We start from the raw sequence: 12,164 nt of genomic DNA, 5'->3' as shown, positions 1-12,164 counted from the left end.
ATGATGATGATGATAATGATGATGTTGGCGTTTATGATAATGTAAACAACTACTGACATAGGGAGTCCACTTAAGGGGCAGAACATGTGTCATTTTGAGCTGGCTAGTGGCTGTGATGCTCACTCTCCCAAAACCACTCCTGGACCAGTGGTCTAGTTTGACATCTTGAGGAAGACTCACAGAAATGAATCTTGAGACCATCCCAGGAAGAAATAGCTCCAGATTCATAGGACTTGGAACATTGAAAGAAAGAAAGCTGTTTCTTCCTTGAGAGAATGCTAGTGCCTAGGGGCTTTTGCTCTGGATTTAATAATAATAATAACTATAATGGTATTTATTAAGCACTTAGTATGTGCCAAGTACTGTACTAAACACTGGGATAGATACAAGCTAAGCAGGTCCCAGTATGGGGCTCACTGTCTATGCAGGAGGGAGAACAGGTATCGAAACCGAGTTTTGCAGATGAGGGAACTGAGACACAGAAAAACCACTTGTCTAAGATCACACAGCCGACGAGAGTCGGATTTGGGATTAGAACCCAGGTCCTGTAACTCCTAGGCCCATGCTCTTTCCACCAAGCCACACTGCTTCCCAGTGGATTTGATTCTGGTGTACTTGTGGACTGGGTTTTGTGGCTGTTCCAGGGGTCATTCTGGAACCACAAGACTCCCTGGACTGTATTACCTGCACAGAGCCAGACTGAGAGTGCAGATAGCTCCCAGTATTGCTCTCTGGAGCACTTAGGTAAATTCATTGCCACCATCCTGAGGTTGAATGGATTTTTTCCCTCTGGAGGTACGACAGGCTCAGTGGTTTTGCCTGCTTACCAGCAAACCTGTGGTTACGGCAGCCCCCTAAAGAAGGAATCAAAAGAGTCTTGACACCCATCTCGAATCAAAAGCATGTTTTTCCTTGGATTTCAAGAGTTAGCACACAGATGGCATGAATATCCCTTTAACTAAAATGAAATATGAAACTGTTCTCCCCCTTCTCCCTGAGGACATTATCACACTTGACTTCACCAACACTTTTATTTCCTGGTTCTCCTCCTACCTCTCTGGCCGCTCTTTCTCAATCACTTTTGCTCATTTCTCCTCTGCCTCTGGGAGTCCTTCAAAGCTCAGTTTTGGGTCCCCTTCTATTCTTCATCTATACCCTCTCTCTTAGAGAATTCTTTTGCTCCCATAGCTTCAACCTCCAACTCTAAGTGGATGATCCCCAAATCTACCTCTCCAGGCTCTTCTTCTATCCTTCCTCTATCATTCTCTCCTGCCTTCAGTACATCTCTACTTGGGTGTACCACGAGTACCTCAAACTTAACATGTTTGAAACAGAGCTCCTCATTTTCCTACCCATAACCTATTCCCCCCCTAGCTTCCCATCACCATAGACAAGACTACCATCTTCCCTCCTCACAGATCCATAATCTTGGCATTGTCCTTCACTCATCTCTCTGATTCAACCTGCATATTTAATCTGTCACAAAAACCCACCGGTTCTACCTTCACAACATCTCTAGATTCTGCCTTGCTGTCTCTATCTAAACTGATCCCATGCTGATCCATCCAACCACTTACCACATCTGATTTTGACTGCTTCATCAGCCTCCTTGCTTATCTCCCTGCCTCCATCCATATCTCCTCTCTCCATTCCCTGTTTCACTCTGCTGCCGGAATCATTTCTCTAAAAAAAATTCAGTCCATATTTCCCCATTCCTCAAAAACTTTCAGTGATTTTGCTCATCCACCCCCTCATCCAACAGAAACTTCTTACCATCAGCTTTAAGGCACTCACTCAGCTCTTCTCCCTCTTACCTAAGTCTCACTGAACTGCTACAACCCAGACCACTTCCTTCCTTCTCTCTAGATTCATTATGGGCAGGGAACATGCCTGCTAATTCTGTTGTATTGTACTCTCCCAAGTGCTTACTACAGTGCTCTGCACGTAGTAAGCAATCGATAAATATGATCGACTGATTGAATCTAGCCTATTCTCTGTACCTCAGTTTTGTCTGTCTCTCTGTCATCCCCTTGCCCAGGTCTGTCCTCTGACCTGGAACTCCCTCCCCCTACCCATCCAACAATCCACCACTTTTCCCACCTTCAGAATCCTCCTAAAATCACATCTTCTCCAAGAGGCCTTCCCAAAGTAATTAAGCCCTCATTTTCCCTATCCTCCCTACTGCCTGTGTGGACTATGTGCTTAAACACCTTGACACTCACCCCAGCCCCACAGCTCTTATGTTCATAACTCTATACTATTTCACTCATCTGTAATTTATTTTAATGTCTGTCTCTCCCTGTAGAGTGTAAGCTTCTTTTGGGCAGGAATAGTATCTACCAATTCTATTGTACTTTCCTAAGAGTTAATTGCAGTGCTTTGCAACAGTAAGTGCTCAATAAATATCATTGATTGATTGATTTACCCTATGCACAGAAAATGGAGAGGGCAAAATGTGATGCCTCCTTCAGCAAGGAATAATGAAATACATCAGCGACAGCATTCTGGCCTAATTCTCCACCTTGACTGAAACTGGCTTGCCCCCAAAGTTACCAAGATCCATTTTCCAAAACATCCAGCAGTCCTGACACAACCTTCAGTTTCAGCACAGACCCTCATTGATCATCTACTCCTTCTCCTTTGACAAATCTCACCCCAGATTTGCCCTGGATTCAGCAGATGTCATCAGCAGGTGCCCAGGTGAACTAGAAGCAGGCAACTGGACCTATGGATGCCATGAACAGCTCATGGTAGCCTGACTTTAAGTCCAGTGGAAAGAGTTCTGCTCTGGAACTTAGAAGACTTGGCTCCAATCCTGTTCATCCTGTAACTGACTAGCATAGCATGAACAAAGACTGCACATCTTCTACACAATTTTCTAGGCCCTACACAATCTTCTAGACTTTGAGCTCACTGGGGACAGGGACACACACACAGCTCTGCACATGGTAAGTGCTTAATAAATACAACTGAAAGAGTTAATGTTCTACATCTCTGCTTGCCTCCTCACTCTTCACGTGCCTTCTCAATTGGAAATGGAGAGGCGCATCCCACTAGCATAATATTTGATTCTTCTGTGAAGGCCCTAATTTCTGAAGCCTCCTGACCTTGGCTCATCACCTTTCCTCATGGCAGATGACTTTATCATCATCATCATCATTATCATTATTATCATCATCATTATCCTATCTCATTGACCAAAAAATTGTGGTCTCTGGAAAGATTTTCATTTGTAGTGCTTTCCTCCCGAGTGCCTTGAGTTCCAGAGCTGCTCTGCATACCAGAACTTCATTCATTCATTCATTCATTCACTCACTCAATTGTATCTATTGAGTGCTTACTGTGTACAAAGCACTGAACTAAACACTTAGGAGAGTACAATATAATATTAAACGGACACATTCCCTTCCCACAGTGAGCCTGTGCAAATCAATAGCTCTTTTGCTCTATACCATCATGGCTGTTTCACTGTCAGGTTCATTCATTCATTCAACTGTATTTATTAAACACTTACTGTATGCAGAGAACTATACTAAGTGCTTTGAAAGGACAATGCAACAATAAACAGTGACAATCCCTGCCCAAAATGAGCTCACAGTCTAGGTGGGGGGAAACAGACAATACAAATGAATAAAAGTAAAGATATATACATTAGTGCTGTGGGGCTGAAAGTAGGGGGGGAGAGCAAAGGGAGCAAGTCAGGGCAACTCAGAAGGGAGAAAAAGTGGGAAGGCCTCTTGGAGGAGATGTGCTTTCAATAAGGCCTTGAAGGTGGGAGAGTGTCTGTCAGATTTGAGGAGGGAGAGTGTTCCAGGCCAGAGGCAGGACATGGGCCAGAGGTCGGCAGCAAGACAGGTGAGCTCTAGGTACATTGAGAAGGTTAGCAATAGAGGAGCAAAGTATGTGGGCCAGGTTATAGAAGGAGAGAAGCAAGGTGTGGTAAGAGGGGGCAAGGTGATGGAATGCTTTAAAGACAATAATGAGGAGTTTTTGTTTGATACGGAGGTGGATAGGCAACCACTGGAGATTTTTGAGGAGGGGGTGACATGTCCTGAAAGTTTTTGTAGAGAGGTGATCTGGGCAGTGGAGTGAAGTATGGACTGGAGTGGGGAGAGACAGGAGGCTGGGAGGTCTACAAGGAGGCTGATGCAGTTATCTAAGTAGGCTAGGATGAGTGATTGTATTAATGTGATAGTGTGATCTAGTAACCAGGCCAGAGGCAGTTGGAATGGATACCAGCTGGCAAATTCTCTCTGTCAGAATCCTGACACTCAGCCGTATCCTTCCTCATGATTTCCCAGTGACTCCCTACTGACCACCATGCAGTGTCACCTTCCTGCTCTCCCTCAGTCATCATTCCTTCCTCTGGGAAGGTGTTTGATCTTGCACACTTCCCCGTCATGATGACCTTCATCCCATGTGACTCAGGCGCAGGAGAGACTCCCACTGATCTGTTGGATCCCACAGTCACCTGACAGAGGCATGGTTGATGGCAGTAGAAAAATTGGTGAAGTGAGGAGATGGTCCTCAGGACAGGGGGAAGTTCAGAATTATGATTTGAGAAGCAAGAGGACGATTGGCTGCCACTGAGGTTCACGGCGAAGAAGATTCTCCTTTCCATAGGTAATCTTTAATTGCTAATTTACTCATTGTTTCTGATTGGCTCCAGTGACAGTGAGGAAGGGATCCACATGCTGGATCATCGGTCGCTGTACCCCGACACACCACCCCTTCAGGGTATATAAGGGGCTCTGGACACCAGGAGCCATTCAAACTTGGGAATCTCCTCCTCCTCCTCCTCCTCTGAGACAACACCAGACCCTGAACCAACCGACACCATGGTCAACTCCTGTTGTGGATCCGTCTGCTCTGACCTGAGCTGTGGAAGAGACTGCTGCCAAGAGACCTTCTGTGAGCCCAGCTGCTGTAGCAGCCCTTGCTGCCCCCCGACGTGCTGCCAAACCACTTGCTGCAGAACCACCTGCTGCCGCCCAACATGCGGTGTGTCCAGCTGTTGCCGCCCGACCTGCTGCAGACCCACTTGCTGCCAGTCGGTCTGCTGCCAGCCCACTTGCTGCCGCCCAGTCGGCTGTGTGTCCAGCTGCCACAGGCCCTGCTGCCCCCAACCTTGCTGCGTGTCTACCTGCTGCAGGCCCTGCTGCCCCCGACCATGCTGCGTGTCCAGCTGCTGCAGGCCCTGCTGTCCCAGGCCCTGCTGCCCCCGACCCTGCTGTGTGACTAGTTGCTGCCAGCCCTGCTGCCGCCCAACATGCTGCCAAACCACTTGCTGCCGGACGACTTGCTGCCGCCCAACCTGCTGTGTGCCCACCTGCTGCCAGCCTTGCTGCCGCCCGGCTTGCTGCCAAACCACTTGCTGTAGAACCACTTGCTGCCGCCCTACTTGCGGTGCATCATCTTGCTGCTGAACCACCTGTCCTGACCCTGGCTCTTGCATCCCCTGACTGTTCACCCAGACACCCAGTATTTTTGGATCACTTGAAGCCACCAGGAGAAGGACTGTGCTTTCTGATTGCAATGAGTGGAGTTGCCTGACAACAACCCGCAACCCACAATCCTCCCTGCCATGGAACAAGGCCCGGCCTCCAACTCAAAGGCCACCTTCCTCAGCCAATGCTGGCTTCTAACTAGCACTGAAGTCTCCAGCCAAAAACCCCAAAGACATCTTAGTCTCCTCATCCCCTCACCAGTGCGGTGACAACTTGTCGATCCCAGGAGGAAAAAGGAAGTATTCCATGGTGATCCATCCGGATTGGGAAATGCCTTTTTTGGTCCACAGTTTAGGCTCCTGCTTTTTGAATCCTCTTAACCCAATTAGCTTTCTTCTCATCCCACTCCTCACCCTTCTTTTCTTATGCTTTGGTGATTGATTGATCTCTAATAAAGCATCCCTTCCTGGGATAGAAAATCATGACGTTGTGAATCATTATTTCTTAGACTTTATTCCATATAATCTATTGGAATGCAGTAGAAATCCAAAATGGTTTCATCTATCCCATTCATTTCTGCCTTCCTAATCCTGGTAGTCAATACAAAAGAAGGAGCACGAAGGGATAGAGCGTCCTGGGAGTTTGAAGAAAATTTATTCATGGGACACAAATTATCAAAAATGTAGAGGAAAAAGACTACCTGCAGTTAGCACACTTTTGCTAATTCACCCTTCACTGAATCACCCATATGAATTATCAAACACTAAAAGGTGAACAGATCAATGGTCAAACTATCTATGTCTCACCCTCATCTTTTTCTCTCTAAATTTTGAATTATCTCACCCTAGCATACCATTAATCCTGCATCCTTACCTTTTGTCAATCAGTCATATTTATTGAATGCCTACTGTGAGCAGAACACTGTAATAATTGCTTCGAAGACTGCAGAACAGCAAAGCTGATAGACGTGTTCCCTTCCCACAGAAAGTTTACAGTCTGGTTTTATTGTGACTCTTAACTTTCACCACTTCATACTATTGAAGGAATACAGGCTCCAAAATCATCAAATCACTCATTGTTGTTATCTGTTTTCATGCTACTTGGAACTATATTTATCTACGTACTAAATATTTATATTATATATTAATATATGACTAAATGTATTGTGTTTTTATCACTATTATTTAAATGCATGCATAGTGTTTTGGCCAATGTTTTGACTTTTGAGAATGCATTCACATACTAAGATTAAACTAAATTTCATTTAGAACTCACTTACTCAATATTCCACTTTCATTCATCTGATAGTGCTATTTGCGGCATAGCAATGTTAAATTTCCAAGAGAACATACTGCTTTAAGTGTGAATGACTTTGCATCCTAAATGGGAAAATAGGCCAAAATGCTTCCCTATTTTATGGAGGCCTGCACAAATTAACCTCTAATTTCTCCACTTTATATAATCAAAGTCCCATATCAGCAGTCTCTCCCACTCAACTGAGGGCAGGGATCATATCCGATAATTCAACTGTACTCTCCCAAGCACTTAGTACAGCACTCTATAAATAGCAGTTGCTCTACATGTAGCAGATGAACATAGGGAAAACAGAAGATAACATGCATATACATTAGTGCAGAATAGGCTGAAATTGATGGTATTTGACCAACAGACCTTTCCAAAAAGGGCATAAGTAAAGATTGGCATTTGTTGTACCAAAAAACATATACATAGTAAAATAGCATAATCTGACCCTTTTGGGCGTATCAGCAATGTCACCTACAGGGGCTTATCTCAACCTCCCAATCTTTCATGGAGGAAGAGTCAGAGGACCTGGGTTCTAATCCCAGCTCCACCACTTATTATTATTATAGTTGTTATTATTATTCAATTATAATAATTGTATTTTAAGCACTTACTGTTTGCCAAACACTGCACTAAACATTGGGGTAGAAACAAGCTAACCAGATTGGACATAGTCCCTGTTCACATGGGAATCAGAGTCTAAGTAGGAAGGAGTGGGGTTGAATTGGTGGAACAGAAAATGGAGGAACAGAGAAGTTAAGTGATTTGCTCCAGGTCACACAGCAGATGAGTGGAAGAGCTGGGATTAGAACCCAAGTCCTTTGAATCCCAGACCTACGCTTTTTCCTCTTGACCACACTGCTTCTTGCTTGTCTGTTGTGTGACCTTGGCCAAGTCACTTCTCTGACTTTCAGTTACCTCATCCGTAAAATGGGGATTAAGTCTGCGATCCTCATGTGGGACATAGACTGTGTCCAACCTGATTATTCTGTATCTATTCCAGAGCTTAGTACAGTGCCTGGAACATTGTAAATTCTTAACAGATGCCATTAAAAAAAGGAGTTTGCAATTCTGGAGCTTTCCTAAGCATGTCCACATCTTTCCTGTTTCTCTGGACAAAATTTCTGCTAATTTGATTAACCAACAACTTCAGCTCCCATCTGTGCCTCAGATTGTCAGTGTTTCTAAGGGGACTTTCATGTAGAAGTTTCTCCAAAGCCCTAGAAAGGTGGTTTTGGAGGGCTTGGCATCATCAAACAGTTCTCTCCCAACTGCAGTAGGAATTTTCTCAAAAACTTACAAACAAACCTCTTCACGTAGGCAAGATCATTATCCCTAGGGGATTGCTGAAAGACTTGAGCACTTAATGTGGTCCAGCAAAATCCAATAGTAGGAGCCCTCAAAACTAGCAAACTGGAGTGGTTTTTGAAGAACTCATCTCTCATTAAAGGAAGCAGTATGGCCTAGTGGAAAGAGCACACGCACAGCAGTCATAGGACTTGGGTTCTAATTGTAGCTCTGCCACCTGCTTGCTGTGTGACCTTGGGCAAGTGACTTAACTTTTCTGTTCCTCATCTGTAAAATAAGGATTAAATCCTCAATCAATCAATCAATCTATCAGTCGTATTTATTGAGTGCTTCCTGTGTGCAGGGCACTTTACTAAGCACTTGAGAGACTATCTTGCAGCAATATAACAAATATATTCCATGTCCACAGTGAGCTAACAGTCTAGAGGGGGAGAAAGACATTGATGTAAATGAATAAATCACAAATGTGTACATATGTACTTCCCAAGCTCTTAGTACAGTGCTCTGCACACAGTAAGTGCTCAATAAATATGATTGAATGAATAAGTACTGTAGTGCTAGGGGAGAAGGGTGGAGCAAGTCAGGGTGACACAGAAGGGAGTGGTAAAAGAGGAAATGGGGCTTAGTCAGGGAAGGCCTCTTGGAAGAGATGTGCCTTCAGTAAGCCTTTGAAGGTAGGGAGAGTAATAATCTGTCAGATATGTAAAGGGAGGGCCGTCCAGGCCAGTGGCAGGATTTGGGGGAGAGATCTGCAGTTAGACAGATATGTTTGAGATACAGTGTGAGCCTTATATAGGACAAGGACTTTATTCAAGTGCTTAGTACAGTGCTCTGCACACAGTAAGCACTCAATAAATACAAATGAATTCAAACTGGTAGCTGCACCAGCCTACTAATTCAGTGCCTGGCACAGTGTAAGCATTTAATAAGTACTATTTAAAAAATTCATAATTGTGGTATTGGTTAAGAGCTTACCATGGGTCAGGCATTGTACCAAGGGTTGGGTTAGATAGAAGATCCTTTAGAGTTTAAGATTGTAGTGGACTGGGAATATTCCTACCAAATCTGTTTTACTGAACTCTCCCAAGTGTTTGGTACAGTGCTCTGCACATGGTAAGCACTCATTAAATGGGATTGATTGATAATCAGATCAGATACAGTCCCTGTCCCTCATGGGCCTCACAGTATAAGGGGGAGGACAGGTATTCAACCCTCATTTTACAGATGAATAAACTGAGGCACTGAGAAGTTAAGTGATTTGTCCAGAGTCACACACACAAATGGGATTGATTGATAACCAGATCAGATACGGTCCCTGTCCCTCATGGGCCTCACAGTATAAGGGGGAGGACAGGTATTCAACCCTCATTTTACAGATGAATAAACTGAGGCACTGAGAAGTTAAGTGATTTGTCCAGAGTCACACACACAAATGGGATTGATTGATAACCAGATCAGATACAGTCGCTGTCCCTCATGGGCCTCACAGTATAAGGGGGAGGACAGGTATTCAATCCTCATTTTACAGATGAATAAACTGAGGCACTGACAAGTTAAGTGACTTGTCCAGAGTCACACACACAAATGGGATTGATAACCAGATCAGATACAGTCCCTGTCCCTCATGGGCCTCACAGTATAAGGGGGAGGACAGGTATTCAATCCTCATTTTACAGATGAATAAACTGAGGCACTGAGAAGTTAAGTGACTTGTCCAGAGTCACACACACAGCAGACAAATGGCAGAGCCAGGATGAGAACCCAGGTCCTCTGATCCCAAGCCCATTATCTTTGCACGAGGCCACAGTGCTATCCTCAAACATTCTGGACAACACATCTTTTCTTACAGTGGTCCTTAATCTTCATTTTATTGATAGGAAAATAACTACATTTCCTGCAATGAAGTGAGGAATTACATTTTGGAGCAGGAGCATTGAGAGGATAATAAGAATAAAAGGCAAAAATAAAACTCAAGTCTTTTACTTTTATAACTCTCTTTCAAGCATCCAGTATAGTATTGTGTTCTGTAAAATAATGATGGCATTTTATGAAGTGCCTTACTATGTGCCAAACATTGTACTCAATGCTGGGATAGATACAAGATAATCACGTTGGATGCAATCCCTGTCCTGAATGGAGCTCACATCTAAGTAGCAGGGAGTAGGATATAGTGTCCATTTTACAAATTGGGAAAATACAGTGTCCATTTTACAAATTAGGAAATGGAGCCACAGAGAAGTTAAGTGACTTACCCAAAGTCACCCAGCAGGCAAGTGGCAAAGAAACTGTACTCAATAAATATGACAGAATGAATGAAATATCCCAAACCACATTCTCAATCACAATAGGGCAGGAAGATGGATCTGTAACTTTTGAACATTTGATATTTCTCCCACCATCAACCCCACAGCATTTATGTACATATCTTTAAATTATATACTATACATTATTTATTTCTATTAAAATCTGTCCCTCCATCTAGACTGTAAGCTCATTGTAGACAGGGAATGTATCTGCCAACTCTGTTATACTCTTCCAATAGTAATTATAATGATGGCATTTATTAAGCACTTACTATGTGCAAAGCACTGTTCTAAGTGCTGGGGAGGTTACAAAGTAATCATGTTGTCCCACCGGGGGGCTCACAGTCTTATTCCCCATTTTACAGATGAGGTCACTGAGGCCCAGAGAAGTTAAGTGACTAGCCCAAAGTCACACAGCTGACAACTGGCGGAGACGGGATTTGAACCCATGACCTCTGACTCCAAAGCCCGTGCTTTTTCCACTGAGCCACGCTGCTTCCAAGTGCTTAGTACAGTGCTCTGCACATAGTAAGCACTCAAGAAATACCATTGATGATGGTGATGATGAATGATGAAGATTTAGTGATGATAAGGGTAGTGGCTTGCCTGCGATTCAAGAGCACACCATCATCATTTTGCTTCATGGTAGCATTACTCAGGAGACCATTCATTGGAAGTTCAACTTGAGTGAAACGAGATTAGTAAGATTAGTCACTAGAGGACATTAGCAAGAGGAATATGAGGCTGAGGGATAGTGAGACTGTCATTCCGTAAGAGCAAAAATGAAGAATGAGTAATGAAAATTAGTTTTCCATGGTGATTATTGACCTCTTTGAAGTTAAAGCATAGAATTCTGACTTTGAGGTCAAATGGGGCAGTTCTAATTCAGGAAGGAAACAAATAGTTTTCTTATGAGGCTGGGAATGCTTCTCAGCAACCTTACCACAGGCTAATGGGACTTCTGTCTCCAGGCATCATAAACAACAATTTAGGGGCCAACCATCCTTGGCCAGGGTATATAAAGGACCCACAGAGAGGAGGGAGACATTGAACCCTGAAGACTTCACTCCTCCTTCTAACTCAACCCAAACCCGAACTCATCTCCATCATGGTCAGCTCTTGCTGTGGCTCCGTCTGCTCCAACCTGAGCTGTGGGGGAGGCTGCTGCCTGCCCCAGAGCTGCGGGTCCGGCTGCTGTGGCCGCTCCTGCCTGCCGCCGGTCTCGTGTCAGACCACCGTGTGCCGGCCGGTCAGCTGTGTGCCCCGATTCAGCCGCCCTTGCTTCCAGCCCTGCTGCCGTCCTGAGCCCTGCTGTCTCCAGCCCGGCTGCTGCCAACCCCTCTCCTGCTGCCCCTCCAGCTGCACCGCCGTCGTCTGCCGGCCTTGCTGCTGGGCCTCCACTTGCTGCCAGCCCATTTCCGTCCAGTCCCCCTGCTGCAGGCCCCCCTGCTGCCAGCCGGCTGCCTGCCGCATGACCTGCTTCTAAACAAACTTAGGTGCCGTCGGCAACCTGCAGTCTTTTTGAGGAACCATGGGGCTACTCTCCATCTAAATTGGAAAGAAAAGGTGGATTTACTCATCAAGAGCTAACGCTGTCTTTCCCGTGTCATGTTCCTGATCCACCCGCCTATGAGGGATTTCTCTGCCAGCACCGTGAATAAAGACCAACTTGCTGCAACAGTGCATTGAACAACGCATTTACTGATTATGAATGGGCCTTCAATGATCACTTGGCTAGTCTTTCGACAATGAGGTAATGCTGAGGTTCTAGTCTCTTCATGAAGGGTCTCTGAAACCTCGCTGC

General features: G+C 44.8%; 2 protein-coding genes across 2 annotated transcripts; both read left to right on the top strand.

The window, feature by feature from the left end:
• Positions 1 to 4,740: 4,740 nt before the first annotated feature.
• LOC119934421 (keratin-associated protein 4-4-like) lies at positions 4,741 to 5,426 on the top strand. The gene has a single exon (XM_038753914.1). The coding sequence runs from the start codon at positions 4,839 to 4,841 to the stop codon at positions 5,424 to 5,426; it is 588 nt and encodes a 195-aa protein (XP_038609842.1). The 5' UTR covers positions 4,741 to 4,838.
• Positions 5,427 to 11,468: 6,042 nt separating this feature from the next.
• LOC119934684 (keratin-associated protein 2-3-like) lies at positions 11,469 to 11,846 on the top strand. The gene has a single exon (XM_038754247.1). It carries the CDS (start codon positions 11,469 to 11,471, stop codon positions 11,844 to 11,846), a length of 378 nt encoding a protein of 125 aa, XP_038610175.1.
• Positions 11,847 to 12,164: the final 318 nt, after the last annotated feature.

The sequence above is a fragment of the Tachyglossus aculeatus genome, chromosome 11 (assembly GCF_015852505.1).
Source record: "Tachyglossus aculeatus isolate mTacAcu1 chromosome 11, mTacAcu1.pri, whole genome shotgun sequence".
NCBI classification, from domain to species: domain Eukaryota; kingdom Metazoa; phylum Chordata; class Mammalia; order Monotremata; family Tachyglossidae; genus Tachyglossus; species Tachyglossus aculeatus.
This window is presented reverse-complemented; position numbering and strand designations above follow the sequence as displayed.